The sequence below is a fragment of the Macrobrachium nipponense genome, chromosome 15 (assembly GCF_015104395.2).
Source record: "Macrobrachium nipponense isolate FS-2020 chromosome 15, ASM1510439v2, whole genome shotgun sequence".
NCBI classification, from domain to species: Eukaryota; Metazoa; Arthropoda; class Malacostraca; order Decapoda; family Palaemonidae; genus Macrobrachium; species Macrobrachium nipponense.
This window is the reverse complement of record NC_087208.1, coordinates 8,265,542-8,292,813: the sequence shown is the minus strand read 5'-3', so window position 1 is coordinate 8,292,813 and position 27,272 is coordinate 8,265,542. Positions and strand designations below refer to the sequence as shown.

At 39.0% G+C, this 27,272-nt stretch overlaps 1 protein-coding gene across 8 annotated transcripts in view; it reads left to right on the top strand.

The window, feature by feature from the left end:
• LOC135226991 (uncharacterized) overlaps window positions 1–27,272 on the top strand; it is a 159,838-nt gene that overhangs the window by 92,886 nt on the left and 39,680 nt on the right. The window contains exon 1 of one of the 8 annotated variants that reach the window (XM_064266706.1): window positions 20,280–20,438. The exons of the other annotated variants lie outside the window; for them this stretch is intronic. Coding sequence (XP_064122776.1) covers window positions 20,386–20,438 — 53 coding nt within the window. The 5' untranslated portion in view covers window positions 20,280–20,385. Of the gene's footprint in view, window positions 1–20,279; window positions 20,439–27,272 lie in introns of those variants that run through there. 8 annotated transcript variants of the gene reach the window in all.

The following is a 27,272-nucleotide window of genomic DNA, read 5'->3' as shown; positions in this document are numbered from 1 at the left end:
CACTGAGATCACGACAGACACAATCAGACACAAACTAAAGAAAATGCCCAACTGGAAAGCCCCAAGTCCTGATGGAATCCATGGATACTGGCCTAAAAACTTCAAGCCCTACACCCCCTAATAGCAGAACAACTTCAGCATTGTATCACAAACCACTATGCACCCAACTGGATGACCACAGGGAGAACATCCTAGTACAGAAAGGCAAGAGCAAGGGAAATATAGCCAGTAACTGCAGGTCTATCATCTGCCTTCAATAATGTAGAAGTTACAAACAGGTATCATCAATGAAAGGCTATACAACTACCTAGAGGATACAAACGCCATCCTCCACCAACAGAAAGGCTGCAGAAGGAAGTGTAGGGGCACAAAAGACCAGCTCCTGATAGACAAAATGGTAATGAAGAACAGTAAGAGAAGGAAAACCAACCTAAGTAGGGCATGGATTGCCTATAAGAAATCTTTCGACATGATACCACACATATGGCTAATAATATGCCTGGAAAGATATGGGGCAGAGGAAAACACCATCAGCTTCCTAAAAAATACAATGTTCAGCTGGAATACAATACTTACAAGCTCTAGAATAAGGCTAGCAGAGGTTAATAGTAGGAGAGGGTGACTCACTGTCCCCACTACTCTTCATAGGAGCCATGATTCCCATGACAAAAGTACTGCAGAAAATTGATGCTGGGTACCAACTCAAGAAAAGAGGCAACCATCTGATGTTCATGGACGACATCAAGCTGTATGGTAAGAGCATCAAGGAGACAGGATACAAATACCTGGGAATAATTGAAGGAGAGGATATAAAACACCAAGAGATAAAGGATACGATTATGAAAGAATATATGCAGAGACTTAAGGTGATACTCAAGTCAAAACTCCACACAGGAATATAATAAAAGCCATAAGCACATGGACAGTGCCAGTGATCAGATACAGCGCAGTAGTGGAATGGGCAAAGGCAAAACTCCGCAGCCTAGACTAGAATACAGACAGTCCCCGGGTTACGACGGGTTCGGCTTACGACGTTCCGAGGTTAAGGTGCTTTTCAATTATATTCATCCGAAATTATTTCCAGGGTTACGACACATGTTCCAGGGTTATGACGCATGTTCCAGGGTTACGACGCCTACAAAGCTGATCTAGCACCAGAAATATGACACCAAAAATGCAAAATAATAAATATTTGAAGGTTTTTTTATGCAAAATGCTATAAGAATGCAGTTTACGTAGTCTTTAATGCACCCAAAGCATTAAAAGTAAGGTTTTCTTAGGATTTTTGATGATGTTCTGGCTTGCAACGATTTTCGGGTTACAACGCGTCTCAAGAACGGAACCCCCGTCGTAACCCGGGGACTGCCTACTAGGAAAAATATGACAATACACAAAGCAATACATCCAAGAGGAAATACGGGCAGACTAAACATAACATGAAAGGAAGGAGGGAGAGGACTGCTAAGCATAGAGGACTGCGTCAACATTGAGAACAGAGCACTGGGGCAATATCTGAAAACCAGGCAAGACGAGAGGCTCAAGAGTGCATGTGAAGAAGAACTGACAAAAGTAGACTAAGACCCAGAAATGTACAGAGACAAGAGAATGATAAAAGCCATAAACACATGAACAGTGCCAGTGATCAGATACAGTGCAGGAGTAGTGGAATGGGGAAAGGCAGAACTCAGCAGTCTAGACCAGAAAACTAGGAAACATATGACAATATACAAAGCACTACACCCAAGACGAGATGTACAGAGACAGGAGAATGATAAAAGCCATAAACACATGGACAGTGCCAGTGATCAGATACAGCACAGAAGTAGTGGAATGGGCAAAGGCGGAACTCCACAGCATAGACCAGAAAACTAGGAAACATATGACAATACACAAAGCACTACACCCAAGAGGAAATACTGACAGACTATACATAACATGAAAGGAAGGAGGGAGAGGACTGCTAAGCATAGAGGACTGTGTCAACATCGAGTACAGAGCACTGGGGCAATATCTGAAAACCAGCCAAGATGAGAGGCTCAAGAGTGCATGGGAAGAAGTAACTGATAAAAGTAGATGAAGACCCAGAAATTTACAGAGACAGGAGAATGACAAACAAAACAGAGGAATGGCACAACAAACCAATGCACAGAATATAAGAATTTACCATAATTATATTCAATATCTCTTATAAAACGTCTTTCCTCTCGGCTCCTTGACTGGTCTTTCACCAGGTACGTGATAGCATTACACGCCAACACAAGCTTGATGCCATACCCATAGGAAGAAAAAATAGAATTAGTATCTACTAAAAGTAAAATGATATCAAATAAAAAGTAAAATAAAATAAAGTTATGTATAATAATAATAATAATAACAACAACAATAATAATAATAATAATAATAATAATAATAATAATAATAATAATAATAATAATAATAATAATAATAATAAGATACTACTTAGCTCCAATCTCAGGCTGTTGGTTACTGTCGTTGTGGTGGTCAGTTGCTGGATGACGACCTCCAAGTACCTGACCGTCTTCCCCTTCAATTGGGTTGACTACCTGGCTGCCGGACGAAGCTCCTCTGTTGCCAGAGGTTCCATTTACGTCGTTGTCGTTTATTCCTTCATTTCTTAAATAAGAAGGATATGGGATATGCCAGTGGAAATCGTACCCATAATCATAGGAACACTAGGCACGATCCCAAGATCCCTGAAAAGGAATCTAGAAAAACTAGATGCTGAAGTAGCTTCAGGACTCATGCAGAAGAGTGTGATCCTAGAAACGGCGCATATAGTAAGAAAAGTGATGGACTCTAAAGGAGGCAGGATGCAACCCGGAACCCCACACTATAAATACCACCCAGTCGAATTGGAGGACTGTGGTAGAGCAAAAAAAAAAAAAAAAAAATAAGATACTACTTAAATAATTTTTAAATACCTCATACACACAAGAAAAAGATTTACAAATACGAAGGAGAAATGATCAGACAAATAGATATCAAACACAGTATTATATAGACAGATAGATAATTACAGGTCATGTATTTTATACTTTATACACACATAAATATCATATTTCAGTTTCCTTATTCCTATATAAGAACGTAATATATAATCAAAGAAACAGTTATAAACACACACACACACACACACACAAACAAACAATTACATGAACAAAAACAAAATGGAAATCTGTGAACTTACTTCGCAGGTTTATTTGGAATGTACATCTTGAAGGGATAGCGACTCGGAAAGGAACCAGCTGCTCGACCACGGTGAGATGGGGCCTGGGGAGTAGTTCCTCTGACAATTTGCCACCACTTGATCAAATACTTTCCTTATGGGGGCAAGGTGATCCTCCATCGTCCTCTCTGATCTGGTGGCTGAGTCATCGAAGTGAAGAACCTTCACCAACCAGGCAAATTGACACTTGCTCATGGTACACCAATACAGAGGATCGCCCTCTGTGAGGTCCAACATGTCACTCGTTGTCGTATGATTCTGTCCTCACTGCCGACATTATCAGAATCCCAATGAATGCCTTCAGTTCCCTCAAGTCAAGGTCCCTGAGGGTAACTGCCCTTCTGCTGGTAATTATCCCTGTATGCTCGGTGAGCATACAGTCATCCTAAAAGAGCGAGAAAATGTCAGGTACTTTTCGCACCCCCAGTGTGACAGTGGTGGGACCCCCAGGCTCAATCCTCGGTGTAAACATGTGGGGGAGTGTAGGGTTAGGGTCTCTGTGCCAGCGAGTGCCATCATGGCCTTGAACAATATCAGCACCTACCCACTGAATTGGAGTCCCCCTGGCTGGCTAGAGGTACCCCTCCTCCTCTTCCTACTCCTCTCCTCACTGGGGTGAGCCTCTCCAATGCTGGTGGCTCGGTGCGTGATGTCAATGGTGTAGGCGAAGGTGTTGTTGTGGTTGTACTCACAGTCACAACAATAGGCACACACCCACTAGACCCCGATGCCTTCCCCTCGTCGTCATCCCCATCTCCCAGGGGGACGATTTCAGGGTCATCTATTGCCTCCTCTTCTTCCCACAAATCTTCCTCCAACTCTCCCACGTCAAGCTCCTCCTCCTCATCAGATTATCTTCAACATCACTTTCCAGTTTTGTTTAGAAGGGATTTGATGGCATCCACGCCAAGGAATTGCTGCCTGCTGGCCATTGTTGATAGAACTGAACAAAATCAATGTCATGCATGTGGTACACACACCATCCACCCACACTTTCCAACAATACAAAACTATAAAAGTATCCACACTGTTCGACAGGAAATGATTACTTCGCTTTTTGATCACTTACCCGATATAGGTATCGTAGGATCGAGCTCGACCCAGGGAACTCTCTCAGAAAAGTGGGAAGCACAAAAGTAAGGTGAGCGTACGTCCTAACCTGACTGTGGCTTGTGGAGTAGTGGCCTCTTGCAGGTCAATCACGCCTGTATTCGTGACAACCAATGATTAATGGGAAAAAAACATGTTTTTCGACATAAGCTCGGGGTCACGCACGACCCGTCACACCTATCCAGGGTATAGGATTATAGAAAAAGCAAAATAACGTTAATAATGATTGTCTTTTTGAGTTACTGCAGATATACTGGGGCTAAAATAATATGAAAACAAAGTACCTACCAATTAGAATAATCACAGGTGACTGTATTACACGATTCAGAGCTTCAGTTGAAACTGAACTGCAATGGCAGCCTTTTATTCCAATGTTGCAGTCTGCACTCATCTAACGTAGAATTTCTTGTTAATAATAAGGCAATATAATTAATCCAGCATCCTTCAAATTGTATGAAACTATTGTAAATATACCAAAAGACTTGACTGCACAATATTTTTTAAATAGCAATAGTTAAGCATCTCATACGCTGGTAGACTTTATAATAGAAAACATCATTACAGCCTCACTTTTAACATTGCATAAATTTGTTGTGATTTCTTATAGGTATTTATTCCTTTTACACCACTAATGTCTAACATATATATTTCTGTTACATCTTTTTCTTGATAAGCTTGTCTTAAATTGATAAAACTCTTTATGTAGTAAATGAAATTGTAAACAAGACATGACTGACTTAGTCAGAACTGACATAATTCCCCTCCAGTCCAAATGCTTCCCATTGTTTTTGTTTCATGTTGATATCAATAATAACCCCCCTTATATTGTTTGTTTTATGAAAGTAAACACAAATCATGTCAAAAGAATAAAGTGGGTTAGACCATAGATATAGAGGAGAGATTGAAGAGCGTAAAGTAGCCAAAGCAGTTTTGTGACATTCACTATCTGGCGCCATAGCTATGCGATGATTCTTATGTAAACAATGGCGCAACCCATACAATCTAATGGGAAACCCTTTCCTCTTTTAAAACTCGTTTTCTCCGATGTCCGTCTAGACTGTCCAATGATTTATTTACCATTTATTATAAACAATATGTACTTTATGCAGAAATGAAAATATTTAATTTTGCTGGTAGATTTATTCTACAGTTAAGCGATAAAGTTCTGTCGATACGGCAACTATATTAGGGTTATTTTCTAAGCAGTCTTTACAGATTGGTAAATAATCTTTGCAGCATTTACCAAGGGAAATTTGCACATTCTATCTGCTGCAGTTTGTATACACTTGAGCTATATAGTTGACCAATTTGTCGACGTTATTTGCTTTTCTTTCCACCATAAATTTACAATCCTGTCTCACTCTCTAGAGGCAGAACTAATTATTTTCGTTCTTTATTCATGGGTCAAAATGACAAAATAAAATTTCACAACAGAATGGTAATATAATTGTCATCTCCAACGCTGTCACCCCATATAAGCTTCATCCATAGACATAATATAATATTAAGATAGCCTAGGTTCAGTAGCAATATTCACTGTTCTGTACTATTAATGAGATGAGAAGTGAAACAAGTTCATCTTAGGCAAGGTCACGATTAGGGTTTTCAGTTTGAGCCTGATTTTGGATCTCGGGACAGTTAGAAAATCATCCAGGGATTTCCCGGGAAATACAATTATTTTTTAGATATATTATCATTGTTAACCATTCAAAGTAAATGTTTTACACGAATTAGAAGATAAAATCTTCATGGTAGGGGTAATAAAATAAATGGTATTAATCTTTACTGGTATTTGATGGTAAGAATGTCAAGGAATATAACCTTCAATGAGTTACACTGGCAAATTGCAAAATATAAACAATTGATTTGGATTTTTTAGTAGGCATATATTTCTTGAAATACAAAGTAACTTTGCCCAACAACTAATGATAATTATAGATATCATACACACACACACACACACACACACACACACACACACACACATATATATATATATATATATATATATAGTCTTTACATAGGAAAATGCTAATTTCTGAGCATTTTTGGATTTTTGGACTCAGTAAGGTAATTACTTACCACATGAAACCCTGAGACCTGAGAGCTACTCGAACAGGGAAAACCTTAAAACAGAAGGGGGTTTTGCTGAGCTGAGGGCTCTACTCATTAAAGCATTGTTGGAGGTAAACAATTTAGGATAACTTTAGGTGACACATATTTACATTAACAATAATCAGAAGATTAGAACGGCAATCCAACAGGTAGCAATTCTTTTGTGAATGCAGGCACAATCAAGGGCGAAATGCAAAGTTAAGGTTCTCTCTGTAACGGAGAGGTTTACAAATTAAGGCCAGAAAAGGCACAGGGTATCAAGCATAGGCCAAGGGAGCGCACTGAAGGTGCCAAAGGATGCCTTGGACATACGACTTCAACCAGAAAAGCACTTATAAGGGTAAGTTAACGTTAACACTGAACTGGCAAGGGCAAGGTTGATATAAATACTGGCACTTGAAACAAAAGTCGGAAGTTTTAGCAGTGGAAGCTCGTGGCTATCATTCATAGGGGCGCTGTTTAGTACTTAATTTGTTTTTATTTCCTTGATATTAACTGCATAAACATACACATACACACACACACACACACACACACTCTCTCTCTCTCTCTCTCTCCTCTCTCTCTCTCTCTCTCTCTCTCTCCCCTTTGTCTCTCCTCTCCCGCTGAGGAAGGCAGCATAATCGCTACCGAAAGCTACTATTTTGAATTTTACTCATTAACAATAAGGTGGTTATCATTTTTTTCCCATTTACTACAACTCGCCACTGAGTTGATTATTCTGCATTACATATCATCAGTACCGTCACTAAGTTGATCACTATCACTAACAGTAGCTACTTATTGATTAAGCTTTGACGAATTTTAAAATAATTTCAAAACACACCTTCCAACAGCTAGACTAACACTGCTCGAGAGGGCAGTATTCCTGCTCCCATCCCCTTAAGGCCTTTATGCGCGGGCTGGCTACCGCATTCTCACCCTACTAGCAAAATTAGAACTGCTGAGCACCACAGTTCCACATATTATCAAGAAAAATATACTTAAATTTAGAAAAAATAAAAATCAAATAACTCTGAAAAGGCTTCTATTATGAATAGAGGAGCTCCATGAAAAGATTTATTGAAAAATAAAACACAAGTTAATATGAAATCTAATAGAAAGGCACATGAATATTGTTAGAGAAATAACATGGCAAAATATTGATTTATTTACTAATAATTACTATGTGCTGCAGTCTGCAGACATATAGTAACCAATATATATAACTATGTAACATGTCACAATCTTACTGACCTGTAATTCAACATAATTATTTCCATTGTACAGTGTAAGTTAGGCTAACCTGTAAGAATAACTTAAGACTGTCCTAGCTTAGCCAAGACTTGAGCTGTATTTCATAGTCTTTGGAGGGGGACAGATAGAAACATCAGCATTCCTAAAGGTTAAAGCTAAGTTAGGCTACCTTTGCTAGCTAAGGCTAGGCTATGGTAGGCTACCCTTAGTTATTTTGTGATTAACCCTGGTAGACTGGCTAGTTGGTAAAGTTTACTTGTAGGCTAGCTAGTTAGTAAAGTTTACTTTTAAAGCTATAATGTAGTTTCAATTTGAAGCATAAGGTCAAAATAATAATGACAAAATTGAAGAATAGCTTACTACCTTTATGTGTTCTGGCAGATCAAATTCAGGTGAGTCGTCTGCCAACAAGCAAGTTTGAGAACTTATCGATGACATTGTAAATAACATTACAATACTTCATTAACACTTACAATTAAAGCAGGCCCAGTGCTAGGTCTCATGATACTTTGTAGTACACTGTAGTATTAGTAGTAGGGAAACTTAACTATGGTTATATTGTCAGGCAGTAACCGAAGGCTTTAATAAAAAGCTTCTTACGACATTTATTATTCTATTAGCTCAAGAAGCAGGCTAGTAGTTGACTGCAAGTTGACTGTGATCTAATAACATTTACTTGAGGTTGTTTCAACAGTCATAAAGATTTTCATGAAAGGGAAAATGTCACTATCTTCTGGGTGCCAGAAGTGGCTTTGTTGCTGTTGGTCTCTGTAGTCGCTCCACTACCATTTTTCAGAACCATAGCATGTCAATGGCTCCTTACATGCACGCGATCGTCACTTGTCTGTCCAATCTCTTCCCTCTATATCTATGGGTTAGCAAGGGGCGTCATTTCAGATTTTTGTTGGACGGGGCGTTGAGGGGGGAGGGGGTTTCTGAGACGGTTTGGCGAGCGAAAGGAGCCTAATCAGCTGTTTTTTTTATATTCTTTTTATTTTGAGCTATTTTATGTACTGTTTTAAGTCACATGAGCAAGGTATTTCAGCAAAAATCTTACTCTCCCACTACTGTTTGTTTATCTCATCATCACTGGTAGCTAGTAAACAGACAAGGATCAAGAAACGTAATATTGCCGAGAAATTTCATATATTTATGATTGCACATTTAAAAAGAAAACATGCTGTTACTTCTTGGGGCTTGGGGGGTGAGGGGGCAAGATGAGGATTTGGGGCAAGGGGCAACTTGAGTCTTGGGGGTAGTTGCCCCCCAAAATGACGCCCCTGGGTTAGATCTATAGTGCTTTGGGCGGGAGAGGCAAAGCTACTGTAGCTCTCCAAAATTCTGGAGGGAGAACATTAGAGAACTCTGTTAATGCAGGCTGCATTTTATGGAAACCATGAGTATATTGATGTATTAAATATTGCGAAAAAAATATTCTTTCTTAAGAAAATATTATGTATTATCAATGTACTGCCTATCCTATGTGAGTCTAATGAAGCCAAGCATTCAAAAAGCAATCTCTTGATTTTAGTTATCCCAGTGATACCTGATTTCAGTTTTCCCAGTGATGCTAAAAGGCGCATCTCATTCGTAACGGTTTTTGAAAAATGTATCTGGCTTTTATCACATTTAATAATTTGTTAAAAATAAACTCAGAAAATCGTTAAACCATCATCGCGCTCTGCCATCGAGAATCGGTCTACTGTTTTGTTGATGCTGATTAGATGATAAAACATTATGGTGAGAGATATAAACAACATAGGTATACTTATAAGAATGCATTCTTTCTTCTCTGTTAATGGGTATAGCAAGAGCTTATTATCATTTAAAAGTATTTGTAAATCAAAATAAGCTAAAAAAAAAAAAAAAAATTTTTTTACATCATAACGCAGCTCTGGTCTAGTTCCAGTCATAGCATTCATCAAACCTACCATTTCTCTATATTTCTTCGGATCTGTTAATTCTGCAGAATATCTGTCATCACAAACTCTACTAACAACTGCATCACATGGTATTGCTTTAGGCGTACAGTTTTTCATATTAAATCTATCAAGTACCTTGAACCCAATACTTTCTCTAGTTTATCATCACACAATCACTATGAAATATAAATTACTTACCGAGAAACCAGGAATCTAAAACTTACTACTCAAAACGAGCTTTCATACTGTTTAATACTTGACTGTTGCTTGCAGCTATGATTATACGAAAAAAAAGTAAATAAATAAAAAGAAAATAATCACAACAGAATCATCATAAGATTTTAAACATAGACATGGGTCTGAAAGTGACTGCACTCTGTACCAATTCCTACCACTTTATTTTAAACCATGTAGTGAGTTTTTCAATTTACATACAAGCTTCTCACCTATACTATTTGTTTTTACAAAACCTTCTGGCTGTTCTAAGAAAATTTCACAATCAATATCTGCATTAAGATATGCAGTTTTGTCATCCATCTGATGTACTAACATGCCTTTCTGTACTGCAACCTGCATCAACATCCTCATTGAAGTGAACTTTAAAGTGGGTGAAAATGTTTTATTAAAGTCTACACCTCTTACTTGGGAAAATCCTTTAGCTACATAGCTTGCTTTGCATTTCATGGAGCTATCAAGGCCTGTCTTCTTGGTATAACCCCACCTTCCAACCATCACTAACCTATTTTTGAAGGTGGTTACAGTTCATATGCGTCATTTTATTCTAGAGCGTCCGTTTCTTTATATAATCATTGCCATCCTCCAATTTCCAGAATCTGGGGATGATATAGCCTCAGCAAATGTGGTTGGAACATCAATTTACTTTATAGCAGTAGAGGACAGAGCAGCTTGCCGTGTCCACAAGATCTACTATGTCGCCACCATCCGTCACATAATCATTTAGGCAGCCAGGGGGCTTCCTATTTCTCTTTGGATATCTTGTTGCTTCTTGGCTATTTGTGTTCTCATGGTCGATTCCATTTTCCTCGAACATGGTTGATCGCTCGTTATTTTCTTTCATATCTGGCTCTTCTTCCTCCTCTGGCGTCTGTGGTCTCATTGAATCTTCACCCTCACAATGTATTCTAGTCCTATATTGTCTCCTATTCTTGGTAAATTTCACACATTACTCCTTTTATACTGCATTTTCATCGGGCAGATACACTAAAAATACTCCTTTAATAATTCTAGCATCCAGTTGGCGGAACTCGATATATATATATATATATATATATATATATATATATATATATATATATATATATATATATTATTCATATATGTACACACACACACACACACACACACACACACACACATATATATATATATATATATATATATATATATATATATATATATATTATTTACATCATATGCAAATATATATTGTATGTTTTGAACTACAAGGAGTTACAAGGATTAAGATGTTTCAAAGACTTAGTCCATCCAAGGAGACACCATGAGCACTTATTTTTTTGAACAGGTTTTATAATTCATTCTAATGATTTTGTCTAGCTTTCTTTTGAACTATTGTACACTGATGCTGGTTACAACTTCTGGTGGAAGTTTATTCCATTTGTCACATATCTTGTATGTGAAGAAGTTCCCATAATGCGATGTGTTGTATCTCTTCAGTTCTAGTTTCCATCTATTATTTCTTGTCTGGTTATCTGTTAATGTGAAGAGGTTCCTGCCTGCTTTTACTAGCTTTCAATATTTTGAATGTTGTCCTCGCATTTGTCTAGGTCATACATGTTCAAGCTCTCTAGTCGTCTTTTGTTACCTATTTGCCTGATGGATAGAATAAACTTTCTGGCTCTTATTTGTACTCCTTCTAGTCTATTTATGTCCTTTCTTAGTGTTATGATCTAAAATGTACTGCATATTCAAGGTGTGGTCTAACTATTGATGTGTAAGGTTCCCTTATTTCTGTATCTGAACTGCCTCTTTATGTATTCCACTAGTTTCTGTGCTTTCTTTTCATCTTTTATGCATTGTTTTGTGGATTTTAAGACCTTGGTAATAATTCCAAGGTCTTCTTGTTGTTCTACACTATCTATGTCATTCCTAATCAGCATGTAGTTGGCATGAGGATTGTTTGTTCCTAATCCAGGTTAAAAGGCATTTGCCATGTTTTTTACCACTCTCCTATTCTCCTTAGATCATTTCTTAAACTTTCCACTGTATCTGTGTCTGTTGCATTTACACCTAGTTTGGTGTTATCTGCAAATTTGGCTATCTTGCTAGTTAATCCAACATCAATGTCATTAATGTTAATAAAAAACAAGAGCTAGCCAGAACCCTGAGGAATTACTCTTGTCACACCTGCCCATTCTGATTATTCACTATATATTACGACTCTCTTTTTCTGTTAGTCAGCCAGTCTTCGATCCAGTCTGTGGTTTATCCTACATTTCCTAAAGCTCTAACTTTGTCATTAGCTTCTTGTGTGGAACTTTGTCAAAGGCCTTTTGAAAATCTAAGTAGAGTATATCTATTGCTCTACTACTGTCGTAAATACTAAGCATGTTATGAAAAAACTCCAAGAGGTTTGATTGGCAGGATCTGTTTTGTCTGAAACCGTGATGGCTATTTAACAAGAAGTTGTTTCTACCAATGTGTGTGTTGTGTGTGTGTGTTGGGGGTGGTGGGGGGAGAGAGAGAGAGAGAGAGAGAGAAAGATTATATCTTAAGATTGTTACATTATTTCTGACACCTGTAGCTTATAAAGAAGTAGCAGAGAAAGTTTATTTGGCAAATACAAGCGTTGAATACATGTAAAAAAAACCAAATTATATAATTTTGTTTCAGTGTTTTTATCAATATTTTGCTTAAGTCCAGTGGATACACATTATCAAGTTTTCATTATAGCTTTAAGATTTACACATTAATTTATCCATTGAGGGGGACACGTGACCAGGTGACCCCCCGCCCCGCTCCCTTTAAATCCGCTACTGCTAGCATTTAACTTGTTTCCATGTCGTCTGGAAGTGTAACATGTAGCACCGAACGAATGTATATCACTGAAGTTAGGCTTTCTCCCAATTAGTGTCTCATAAGGAGTCTTCCCTGTCATGTTGTTGAAGCATCTGTTTCTTGTGTAGTCTGACATCCAAAATCGTAGTAGTAAGATTAAGCCACCCTTGTGCTGGCACGGGCTTTTGCTTTTCAGCAGCCCATAAAAATCATCCAAAATTACTTCGGTAGTCCAGCATCTATAAGTAAGCACTTTGCCATTTCGAACAAGGTTCTCCATGATCTTTCTGCCCTATCATTTTGGTGAGGGGAATAAGAAGCAGAAAATTCTTGTTTAATTTTATTTCTTGCTATGAGGGATCTAAAATTACTTGAAGTAAATTAAGTACCATTTTCTGCTTGAAAACGCTTCACTGCACCATACGCAGCGGTATCTGCCAAGAATATTTCCATGGCATCTCTGTTTCAGAGTGACATGAAAAGCATTTTGCTTGCAAGAGACAGTGGATAACTTCCAGGTGTGTAGCACCAGGGTCTGTATGGTGTGATGATACAGTTTTATGTGTGGTTAAGACAGAAGGTTGTGCCAATGGGGCAGCTCTCTCGATGTCTCGGTGAGAAGGGCCAGTAGGTTTGGATACCAAGTGGCCTGGGGCCACTTAGGGCTGTCAGAATCATTCTTAGGTTTGGGGTGGTCAGTGCCCTGCTGATTTCTTTGTGAATCAGACAGAACAGAGCGAAGGTGTAAATGTCGAGGTTGTCCCACGGATGTTGGAATGCATCTTGTGCAGCTGCTCATGGGTCTGGCACGACTGAGCAGAACTGTTGCTCCCACAAAGTAAACAACTCCACTACATCCTGGTATAGAGACCACTCCGTCCATATCACCTGACTTTGGTGGCTTAGTTTGTCTGCCACTACATACCTCCTGCCTGGAATGTATCTGGCTTACAATACCACTGAGTGAACCACCGCCCACTCGTGTACCTCCATTGTCAACTGGTGAAGTTATGGGGAGCGAGGAAGGATTATGGATCTCGACACTGGGACCAGTATTCTCTCATTCTCCATTGCAGAGAGCACAGTTGCACTGCATTCCTGAACTTGCTGATGTGCAAGTCTGGTGGGAAGATTTTCGTCGCTGCCACTGTATCGATCAGCATGCCCAGGTATTTTATCCTCTGCTTTGGAATGAGATCCAATTTCTCCAAGTTTATTGCAATCACAACGGTGCGGCAAAACTCAAGAAGTCGAGCCCTGTCCTGAAGCAACTGTGAGTGGGAACTCACTAGGATCAGTCAATTATTGAGGTACCTTAACAGATGTATCCCCTGCGAATGGGCCCAAGTTGAGACAAGGGTGAACACTCTTGTGAACACCTGGGGAATGGTTGAGAGTACGAAGCAAAGTACTTTGGACTGGAACACTGTCTCCCCGAGGATAAAGCAAAGGTACTTCTGAGACGAGTGATGGATGGGTATTTGGAAATACTCATCCCTCAGATTCACCATCAGCATGAAGTCATTATCCCTGACGGAGATGAACACCGAGCGTGCTGACTCCATCGTGAACTGAGTCTGGTGAATTAAATGTTTTCAGGGGAGAGAGGTCTATGACCGGTCTCAAAACCCCTGAGTCATTCTCCATCAGAAAGATGCAGCTGTAGAAAACCCGGGTCTCTCTCTGGATCGAATTTAAGGTTGTATATAATCTGTGCACTACCTATTATAACTCTCAATGCATTTTTTTTCTCTCCTATATTATTACTATTATTATATATAATCTGTTTACTAACTATCATAACTCTCGATGCATTTTTTCTCTCCAAGAAAACCATTATTATGATTACTATCTTTTATACTATTTCAGCAATTGTATGAATATTGCCGTTTATTCACTTTTTATCATGTTATCTCATGTATCTAGATTGTGTATGTTACTGTCTGTATTTTGTATATTCCATGAATATGGCCTTGAGCTGAATTAAAGGATATTATTATCATTATTATTATTATTTTTATGATTTTTTTTTGCTCTATCACAGTCCTCCAATTCGACTGGGTGGTATTTATAGTGTGGGGTTCCAGGTTGCATCCTGCCTCCTTAGGAGTCCATCACTTTTCTTACTATGTGCGCCGTTTCTATGATCACACTCTTCTGCATGAGTCCTGGAGCTACTTCAGCATCTAGTTTTTCTAGATTCCTTTTTCAGGGATCTTGGGATCGTGCCTAGTGTTCCTATGATTATGGGTACAATTTCCACTGGCATATCCCATATCCTTCTTATTTCTATTTTCAGGTCTTGATACTTATTAATTTTTTCCCTCTCTTTCTCTTCAACTCTGTGTCCCATGGTATTGCGACATCAATGTGTGATACTTTCTTCTTGATTTTGTCAATCAACGTCACGTCTGGTCTATTTGCACGTATCACCCTATCTGTTCTGATACCATAGTCCCAGAGGATCTTTGCCTGATCGTTTTCTATCACTCCATCAGGTTGGTGCTCGTACCACTTATTACTGCAGGTAGCTGATGTTTCTTGCACAGGCTCCAGTGGAGGGCTTTTGCAACTGAATCATGCCTATTTTGTACTGGTTCTGTGCAAGTGCCGGACATTCGCTTGCAATGTGGTTTATGGTTTCATTTTTCATATAGCACTTCCTACATATGGGTGAGATGTTATTTCCGTCTATCGTTCTTTGAACATATCTGGTTCTTAGGGCCTGATCTTGTGCCGCTGTTATCATTCCTTCAGTTTCCTTCTTGAGCTCTCCCCTCTGTAGCCATTACCATGTGTCATCGCTGGCTAGTTCTTTAGTCTGTCTCATGTATTGTCCGTGCAGTGGTTTGTTATGCCAGTCCTCTGTTCTGTTTGTCATTTTCCTATCTGTATATTTCTGGGTCTTCATCTACTTTTATCAGTCCTTCTTCCCATGCACTCTTGAGCCACTCGTCTTCACTGGTTTTCTCTTGGGTGTAGTGCTTTGTGTATTGTTATGTTTCCTAGTTTTCTGGTCTATGCTACGGAGTTCTGCCTTTATCCATTCCACTATTCCTGCGCTGTATCTGATTACTGGCACTGCCCATGTGTTTTATGGCTTTTATCATATTTCCAGCGTTGAGTTTGACATTGAGTATCGCCTTGAGTCTCTGCATATATTCTTTCCTGGTCGTGTCCTTCATCTCTTGGTGTTTTATATCCCCTCCTTCAATTATTCCCAGGTATTTGTATCCCGTATCATCTATGTGTTTGATGTTGCTCCCATCTGGTAGCTTTATCCCTTCAGTCCTTGTTACTTTGGCCTTTGTATGTTGACTAAGGCACATTTTTCTATTCCAAACTCCATCCTGATGCCCCCAGATACAATCCTTACAGTCTGGATTAGGGTATCTATTTCCTTGATGCTCTTAGTATACAGCTTGATGTCGTTCATGAACATCAGATGGTTAATTCTGTTGGCCTCTTTCTTGAGTTGGTACCCGGCATCCATCTCCTGCAGTACTTTATGTCATGGAATCATGGCTACTACGAAGAGTAGTAGCCATGATTATTATTATTATTATTATATTATTATTATTATTATTATTATTATTATTATTATTATTATTATTATACAAATACTTAACATATTACTTATGAAAAAATATATAATTTATCTGAATGCTATATTTGCAAAAGCTATAATCCATTTGAAAATAAGGTGCCGAGTTTTTCATCATTAAATGAAACAAAGTTGTTTTAACTTAGAAACAATACAGTGAGGAGAATGAAACAAATGTATATATATATACATATATATATATATATATAATATAAATATATATATATATATATATATATATATATATATATATATATATATATATATATATATATATATATATATATATATATATATATATATATATATACACACACTTAGCTACATTTTCTTTGGCCCACTGCTGACAATTTCTTAAAAAATATGGGAATTCTATTTTACTTAAAACAGTATTTTTCTAGAAATCCTGGAGGTTTTGAAGGTATTTCATGTAACGGGAGACTATACAGGACTATGGGAGAATCCTGGCGAATCCGAGAGGGTTGGCAATCCTACGTTTGCTTCCTCCAGAATTTTTCTCTCAGCCTGTGTCTGCGGGCGAGTACATCCCACAGTGTTGAAATTACTAGCTGTCAATAAATGTTAATTTTCCGGTGAAAGACAGTGGCGTAGCTGGCATTCCACTGTGTGGCAGCTGGTGTGCCTTTCCCCCTTCTGACATCAATCTTATTCCGTACTGGATCTGACCCCGGTTTGATGCAGTTGGTGACTGGAAGAGGCTGATGCCTGTTCCATGAAAAGAACCCACGGCAGCTGTGCTTGAGGGGTTGTAATCAATGTTGTCTAAAGGCCCCAGAGTGAAGAGACCATGGCGGAGCTGAACAGGGCATACAATTCCTTTCATCTTCATATTCTCACAGATAGCAGTGGCGATTTCATTCTCTACTTGCAGAATTCTCTCATAGCTGACAATGATGCCAAGTTCATACATCTTTTTCACCAGTTTTGTTTTGACCTTGACTGTGTGTGTATATTTAGGCCAATGTGCAATGGAAGGGGTGGTTCACACTCTGAAGAATGACATGATCTTGTTACCTTAGATACTTGTGGGGTCACTTGGGGCATTCTGTTCAAGATTGTTGGTCTTGCAGGGATAAAGAATGACTTGTGAATCTGTGATCCCCTGGTCCTTTAGATCAATTCCTTGCATTAACATGGTTATCAGAGATTTGAGTTGGGTTGGGACAGCCTTCTGACAGTCACTGGGGAAGGCACAATTAAAATTGAACACTCTTGAGCTGAAGATTTCATTTCATACTATCCTTGAAGCCTTTGGCAAAATCAAAGCATCTCTTTCATACTCTGGTGTGAATTCCTGCCCCAGCATTTGCTGCATTCCTTGTTCAAACACAAGTATCACTTGTTTCCCATCACTCTGCTCTGGGGGTAGGGGAAGTAATTCAAAACTTGTTCCTAGAAACGTCCTTTGTTGATCTTACTGGTAATACCAAATTCTACAAAATGTTTCTCATAGAGGTGTCTTAATGAAGCAAGCTTGAAGTAGAATTTACCCTCTTCTATCTGATTTTCAACATGCGTGAGTAGTTCTACGAAAGCTCTTGCCATGAGCTTCTTCACATTTGCAGTTTCATCCTTGGAAGCTTCTCTTTGTCTCAGTAGAGAGGGATGGCGATTCCAAAAACCAACGAGGCAAGCAAGATGATATTTGCCGCCAGGGAAAACTAACACGCCTGCGTCTACGAACGAAATGTTAGTTGCCTCACACACCCAGACCATATTCTACTGTATACATAAGTCTGATGACTGGTGTCATCTTGTCCGAACTGGATATTGTTGTTCTCAAAACCATGACCGAGTTCCTTGAGGGGGCGATTCGTTTGAACGCCGGTAGAGAGATGCCAAAATAACAAGAACAACAGAAATAGCCTGGGGTCGAGAGAGATGAGGGTTATGCGGGTGAGAGGAGGTTGAGTCGGGGGCGTGAGGGTCCGACAGCAAGGATGTAGGTATACGTAGGTCAGGTCAAAACTGGACGAGGTCAGGTAGAAGGTTGGAGATAAGCCAGCGAGACGTGTGAATTTTCGAGACTTGACAGGAAGTTCTCGATTTAAAGGCTGTTTGCTAAATTAGTTTGGGACTATATCAAAATAGAAAAAGGGGCGCAAGTCCCACAAGTATGGGTGACCCTTCAGAAACTATCTAGCGGTGAAAGCCATTAAATGTTTTCCATCTTCGTTTAGTGTAGGAATACAAAAGGAGAAAACTGCTAATTCAAAATATTCTCACTTGGGTCAGACAGAATATAACAGTCAACCGGTTACTCTGCGCCTCGCTTTTCCTTTTCACAATTTGAATTTCACGTTAAATTATAGTCCGAAATTATTCCCCGAAAATTTACGTTTGGCTAAAGAAAAGAAAAGAAAAGAAGAGAGGATCCAAAGTGGATACTCGCAATTTGTGTACACACACACACACACACACACACACACACACACATATATATATATATATATATATATATATATATATATATATATATATATATATATATATATGAATAACTTGATCACGAAGTATATAAAACGTGATGCTATGTATAAATAAATGAACTACTAATAAATTAGTCCCACATGTATATAGTTATTATTTCTCTCTCTCTCTCTCTCTCTCTCTCTCTCTCTCCTCTCTCTCTCGTGGTTCGATATTCTCTCTCACTCTTTCTCTTGCTCGATATATATATTTATATTTTCTTTCGTCTTTTCATTAATAATAATTTTTTGGGAAAATTTGTGTAAATTTCATGATATTAAATTGTATATGCTTCCTTGTTTTTTCAAAATGTACTGTTTTCTGGAAGAATAACCTGTTTACTGCGTGTATCCTCCAAGGTGTGGCTACCCTCAGGCGTTTCCTCGTTTCTGTAGAGTGAAATCGCCCTTATTGCTAATCTTGTAGTGTCAGTTTGGATATTAAGCCTTCATTTGACTGTGTTTTCCACTGTAAAATCACTTTGCCTTAGTAAAGGGTCTGAACAGGACCGAAAGTACTCGGCTATCTAGCTTTTTCATTTTTTCCTTCGTGGCAAAAACCTTTATATATATATATATATATATATATATATATATATATATATATATATATATATATTATTTATTTGTATATATATATATATATATATATATATATATATATGTATGTGTATGTGTGTTTGCGTATATATGTGTACTCTAATGAAATTGCCGTGTCTGTCCAAAGCCCCGAGAGAAAGAAGCGCGAGAGGAGGATGGGAACAGCCTCTACAATAGCGCTATGAAGCCAATTAAAGGCTGCGTGCGTTATAATGTTGGCAAATTCAAGTCATGTGCGTTAGTGGGGATGTTGGGAGGGGAGGGACGAGGTAACAAGAAGCTTCGCATGAATGTGCTCCTGACACTTTCAAAAACATTGCAGGGCTAAAACCCGGTCGCCCATCTCTGCATCTCGCGCTGATTATACTCACGCGACGCATCAGCTGCACCGATTCACTTGAAGAATGATTGCCATCAGGGCTTTTCCTCAGCAAAAGTTCCGGAGGGACAAGCGGCGCCCGAATCCTCATCCCTCAGCCTTCCACCGAGGCTGCACCCTTTTCAAGTGAAAGGACACATCATGTTTTCAGTAATGGTGCCAATGACTAAAAATATGTTTTATTTCTTTCACTGTAGATCTTCCGGTAAGGTCTCCTTATTAGTGTCTAGTGAGCAATGAATGAATAAAACTTCTCCTCAGCTGGGATACATCCAGATTGGGACGATGTAGAGGAGGAAATGTGCTCAACTTCAGTTAATTGATTAATTAAGCCACATACTCTAAAAGTTGTACTACAATAACTTTGCATCAGAAAAATGAAATGAAGGTCGTTTAGTAACAGGCAAGTCGTTGTCTAAACTTGAAATGCAAACAAAATTTCGATGTTGTCGATCAAACCTGGCTTGAGTGACGATAAGCAAGCGCTAAAAGGCAGCCCGTGACATCAGAGGAATGTGGGTGGAGCTAAAGTTTCTGCTGCTCAGTTGACGTACACCAATGAGCTGGTGTGAGGCAGAAACGCAAGCATTGTGTCATGCACAGTTACAGTTGCACAGTGAGTGAGCAGTGCTGCTAGAGACCTTTCAATGGATATGCAAACGCGACCCTGTCGGACAGAGCCAAGGAAGAAGTCAAAGCGGTCAGTTCAAAATCTTGATTACTGCCATTGTCATACAGAACACTCCAGCTTGTTCAGAGGCCATTTATTTGACGCGAACAAGTTGACATTATATCATAGTGATGTTCAATGCACATCAAATTTTTCAAAATTAATCTTTTGACCATAATGAAAATGCAAATCAATCTTGTGTTTTTTTTATGTGTGCTTGCTCGAGCGCCCCGTGTGTGTGTGTATGTGAGAGAGAGAGAGAGAGAGAGAGAGAGAGAGAGAGAGAGAGAGAGAGAGAGAGAGAGAGAGATTTCAACCTGTGTTACTGAATCTCCTTATTATGATTCTTGCAAGAAACTCGACATTGGGTGACTGGCCCGACGAAGAGAACCTGCAATAAACCAAACCGTAAATATTCGAGGATATGCATTGATTTTACAATTCAAATATCAGACCTAAATTTTACGACTAAGATTACTTTTAAATGTAAAATTAATGTACCTATAAACTAGAGGCCGAATGCCCATATTTGAGAACTAAAAGACTACTCTGATTTAGTTGTGTGCATTTCTACAGATAAATAATTTTCATCCAAATAAGTAGTATCGGGCTTTAAGCTAAGATCAGTCTTTGTCGTTGACTTTCGGCCGAGGCATTTTCATCTTATTAGTACTACTGTTGACAAGAACCTTTGATGTCTTCAGCGCGCGCACTTCATGTTGATGACCTTGGCCACGAAACATTAAAGCCAAACATTTATTTGTTTTATGTAAACAATAGATCATGTGCAAGGGAATCATCTGGTGGCCCAGTTTGAAAAATATCCGCTGTATCATTCATTGAAATATTATGTATTATATGCTCTACGACATACAATTGGTTGGCTCTAGAAAAAGCAAGAGAACAGTCGCAGCCACATTCATTCTTTATTTCTGAATCAGGATTGAGCCCCAGAAGAAAACTTTCACCTTTCACAGCATCAGTAACTCCGTCTGGTTTCCTGTTCAAAGGCTCAGGAGTAGCTTGCTAACGGCTGCCCAGTCCATCACTCATTACTTGAGTGCTTTCTTTCGCTTTCTAGAAACGATTGAGGAGCTTCCCTCTTCCACAAAGGGCAGCCAGCAGGACTGCCGGCTTCCACCTCACCCTTCCTCTCGAAATCGCTTGTTCTAGTTCAGTGCAGTCGGGGCTCAAAGTCAATTTTGCAAATAAGTTTCTGAGTTCACTGGTGGCATAACATGCACTTAGCGTTCATACCACAAAATTGTGTTTCTTACTATAACGGCCCAGAATACTGCCATGGTGCAATGTGCAATCTCAATAATAATTTTCGTATAATGAAGACTCGTTTTTATAACGTCTTTCTAAATATTAAGCGGTCATGATTATATCCCTTCACTGATGGGACTGTATTGCTGTTTACAACTTCCTTCTGTATCATTCTGTAGAACAATCGATGCCACTCTAAACAGATCTTTTGATTTTATTTTCCTCTCTCTCTCTCTCTCTCTCTTCTCTCTCTCTCTCTCTCTCTCTATCTCTCTCTCTCTCTCTCTCTCTCTCTCTAAAGGAGAATAAACCTATTGACATCATCTGTCCAGCTCCACGATCTAAGCTTGATGTGCTTTGAATGTGCAAGTTTGTTATCGTGTTTTGTCATGAGTAAATAAAGTAAAATATTCCATGTACAATTTATGCTTTTTGATGAGAGAAATCTCGGCTAATGGAACCAGAATCCTGGTCTAGCCTGACCTTTATTTCATTAACTTAAGCCTTGTGAGATATTTCACCTCTTTCCGTTAACTACGGATTCGCCCACTTGTTTATTTTTCTTCTGTTTCCCTAATTTACGTACATACAACATAAGCCGCAGCAGCAGCACCATTTAGTGCTAGTCTAGTACAAACTTTTTGGAAAATTGTGCAAGGGCATCTCTCTCTCTCTCTCTCTCTCTCTCTCTCTCTCTCTCTCTCAGCCACTGGCTTCGGACATGCGAGTCGGAGGAAGGGTCTTGGTGTGTGTGGAGGGAAGCGTTTCAACAGCCGTGGAAGAAAAGAGACGAGTTGCTGGTTATTGCAATCAGCACTTACCCATCCCATTGGGAATGGTCGAGAAACATACAGTTTCTATTTGTGGAAAAAATACTTCTAAAACAAAACAACTGTCTGGACAAAAATGTCCCTCGTCTGCTAATGCAGAGCCATACACACTCGTAGGAGCAACATCACTCTGCTTCATCATTGGTTGTGCATATGCCGCCATTTGGTAAATAGACACTAGTGCCTCTGGTAGTGGGTGCGCTGGACAGCATGAAAATCATGACGCTTGCATTGATAGCTGCAGAAAAAATGCAATAGCGGCCTTATTTCTTAACGGATTTAAATAAAGGGGGAAAAAAATACTTATGATCAGCAGTCTGTCGCATTTTCATACATAGATCTTCCACCTTAACTTGAATAAATTTTGTAAATGTCAGTTTACACGCCCTTCCCAATTATACATGCATACTGTCAGTATGCTTACAAGAGTTCTTCGCTGTACCATAGATAGTTCCTAGGACTGGTGACAATAAATTTGTTAGATATTTTGAAAGCTTATACATATACGTATATGGTAACTAATTAGCTCTACCACGGAATTGATTTATTTTTATACATGTTAACCGAAGAAGAATTTTTGAGTTGATAACAAATTCGTCGGCTCATGGGCGCGAACCACCGACCCAAGAATTCAAGACGTACAGTGACCCGCTTTTACCCACAAGGTTATCATGGAGGAATAAGTTAAAGCCGCCTCTCACCTACAAATCCCTGTCGCGTTCAGGTATTCGTTGTTTTACAGTCCGCATCAACCCACCTCGACCTTGATAATTTTGCAGTGCCTCTGTAGCACTTAGCCAAATAATAATAATAATAATAATAATAATAATAATAATAATAATAATAATAATAATAATAATAATAATAATAATAATAATAACAATATCCTTTATTTCAGCTCAGGGCCATATACATGGAATATACAAAATACAGACAGTAACATACGCAATCTAGGTACATGAGGCAACATGATAAAAAAATGAATAAACGGCACTATCCATACAATAGCTGAGGTAGTATAAAAGATAGTGATCATAATACTGTTAATAACAGTATTAATATTGGAGAGAAAAAAATGTATTGAGAGTTATCATAGTTAGTTCACAGATTACGAATATATAGCTTAATTTTCAGCTAGAGACTTTAGATGGTTACATTAGTCTGGTCTGGAGGGCTTAATACGAAAATTGAATGTAGAAAAACTTTAACTTGATAGTACTCACAATAATAATAAAAAGTAAAATATCAGCAATAAATATAATAATAACGACAGATTCTGCAGATGACACCTTGCCAATACAGAGATTAAGTCCTTTAGGGAACAAACGCTTCATTTTCCCATCTTTCCCACAATTTAGATCTTCTTCTTACTTCACTCCTTAGGATGCTTTATATGAGCGAATTGCTGCTGCTTCTCACTCGGGTTATCAGACTGGACATTGTTTGCCTTACAATGATTTTTAAGTTGTCCGGGCAGTTTTCTGTGAACATCTGTGTGGGGGGAGTGGTGGCGAGGAGTGTTTGTTAGGCATCTCAAAATGCCATTGTGCTCAACACTGATACGTCTCATGGTCTCTCGAGTATAGTTCGTCCAGAAGGGGGAACACCCATATATACTGTAACAATACGGGCGGATGTGATCATATATCTTAGTTTTACCAAACCACTGAGCTGATCAACAGCTCTCCTAGGGCTGGCCCGAAGGATTAGATATCTGTAAGTGGCTAGGAACCAATTGGTCACCTAGCAACGGGACCTACAGCTTATTGTGGGATCCGAACCATATTATATCGAGAAGCGAATTACTATCACCAGAAATAAATTCCTCTGATTCTGCATCGTCCGAGCCGAGAATCGAACTTCGAACCACTGGATTGGTAGCCGAGCGCGGAAATCACTCGTTCAACGAGGAACTAATACAACCGGAAGCGCAGCAGTTTCACGTCTCTGTGACAGAAGGCAAACCTCCTCGCAATCATGTTGCCATTTGCACATAGTTTACGACCCCTCTCTTCAACGTCTGCCGTATCTTTTAGGTCGTCCGTAATAATGTGACCCAAATACGGAAATTTGTGCACGAATTCCAGCCGATGATTTCCGAAGAAAATTTGTGGTTCTGCAATATGCTTAAGCAATTTCGGGAGCAGCGACATGCACTGGGTATTGGTTTCGTTGTATAGGATATCAAATTCCTCTGAGTATTGGCGGCAAGTGTCGATGAGTCGTTGGAGACCTTGCACTGATGGGGAAATCAGAACCGTATCGTCGGCGTAACAGAGGTTGTTTATAGTTTTTCCATTGACAGTGCATCCGAGTGGGAGTGAGTTCGGTTTGACATTCAAGGCATCTGTGTAGGTATTAAACAGGCATGGAGATAGAATGCCCCCTTGCCAAAGCCCGAGGGACCCGAAGGTGTACGACAGTGCGTTATCCCATTTGAAAAAGAATTGCTGTGTGGAGAACCAGCAATATAAAATGCCAATTAAATTTAGAGGTGTGCCTCTTTTATGCAGCTTCAGGTAGTTTATTATGGTAAATGCTTTTCTCACATCCACAAAACAAAGGAAAACAGCAGAGGCTGATGATAGGTAATAGTTCAGCAATTCTTCCAGTAGGTAGATACAGGTGTCGGTTGAGTGGTTTACTTTAAATCCGAACTGGTTGTCAGTGGTGTGTAGAAAGGGGAGAAGTCTCACTAGAAGAACCGACTCAAGTATCTTCGACGCGATCGTTGTGATTGCAATCGGTCGGTAGTTGCCAGGGTCAGCTGCATCCTTTAACTTGTTTTTGATTAATGGTATCAAATGAACCAAGTGAACTAAGACTAGGGAGTCTGGAATAAACTGGTGAATTGTGCACGCATTGAATAGCGCAGCTAGCAAAATATAAATGATCGAATGGCAGAATTTGAAAGCCTCTGCAGGAAGACCATCACAGCCGGGCAGTTTATTAGGTAGTGTTGTTAATGGGATCGCTGATGTCACCTAGCGTAATACAATCTGCAAAATGAAATTGAATGTTATCAGTATGGAGGTTATCTACATCCCTTCTGGAGTCTTGATCGTTTATGCAAATCAGGATATTGGAAGCGATCGCCCCACATACTTGCCTCGTCTCTGACTTCTTCCCCTACTGTCTGTGATAGCTTTTTAGTTTTGGGATTTAAGGACTGGATATCTTTCCAAAGACGAGGATAATCACCGGATTCTAAGTTTCTAGACATTAGTTGTTTTTCATTTAATCTGCAGTGTTTAAGAACAAGTTTGAACTGCGCTCTTGCCTGTCTCATTAGTAATGCAGTGTCCTTTCCTCGGGCTACCATTTTGCCTCCACAGGAAAAACATTTCTCGTGAGTAAGTATACAGATCTTTAACCAAGTCATTCCATCCAGGTATATTACGAGAATTACCTTGACGTAGCAAGCAAGACTTATCATATCACCGTGACTCATATATACGCATTAAGCTACAAATGCCCTTTAATATCTAATTCGCTCTACCTCGGAATTAATATAATTTCATATATGTTAACCGAAGGGGAATTTTCTAGTCGATAAGAAATTCGTCGGCTCATGGGCGCGAACCACCGAACCAAGAATTCAGTAAAGCACTTCACTGTACGTTCCTGAATTTACTATTGCAGGATGTTTTGAAGAAAGAAGTTGAATACTTGTTGCAACATGGAATAGCAGAACCTAGTTCAAGTCATTATAGTTCTCCATGTGTGTTAGTGAAGAACCAGATGGCTCATTCCTGTGTACTGATTATAGGAAACTGAATTCCATCAGTGTAGCTGACAATTTTCCCTTGCCACTTATAGATCAGTTACTTGATTATATTGGGCAAGCCAAGGTTGTTTCCAAGATGACTTGTTGAAAGGATATTATCAAATTCCCTTGGACGAGTATGCGAAGTTGCTGTCAGCTTTTATTACTCCTTTTGAACTGTATCGGTATATTGTTCTGCCGTTTCGCCTGATGAATGCACCTGCAACATTCTAACGAGTGATGAATCAACTGCTAGGATATATAGAAGGAGTAGGTGTATACCTTGATGACATAGTCATTTACTCTACCCCATGGGAAGAACATCTGAAGATTCTAACAAGAGTGTTCAAGAAACAACGGGAAGCGGGATTAACAGTCAACCTTGAAAAGAGTGAGTTTGGAAAGGCAACTATTCAATATCTCGATTTGAAGTTGGCAAAGGCCTTCTCGCTCCTGTAACTGCTAATGTAGAGGTATCCGTAAGGCTACCCAACGTCCCCACCTACTACCAGGAAACAAATATGGGCAGTCATTGTACTTACTCTCCATCGAGTTCTCGAAGATTGTAATCCTATTGTGTAAAGTTAGGAGAAATTAAAAGAATTGGAAAAACCCCGACGTACTTTTATCTACTTGATTCCCGCTGATTGGAAACACACATTAAGGCAAGAAATATATGGAAAACTTCGCAGAACCACTGACAGGTTGATTAGAAAACTGGATAGAAAATTAAACCTTGTCGACAGCAGTGAGTGGACCAATAATGCTAGAAGTGATTGTGTAGTAATTTATCAAGAAAACAAATAATTGAAAATGCAGTGCGTGCATTAAGCTTTGGTTTGTCTTTCTTGATTTGTAACAAACCTTCAGCTTTATGAATAGCGACATCTTTATATAAGTTTGAAAAATACTGTGACCTACCACAAAGCCATTTAGACATTATCAAAGGCATGACATATAGCATTACGTATACCTGTCATGGAAATCATTTCCCCGCTC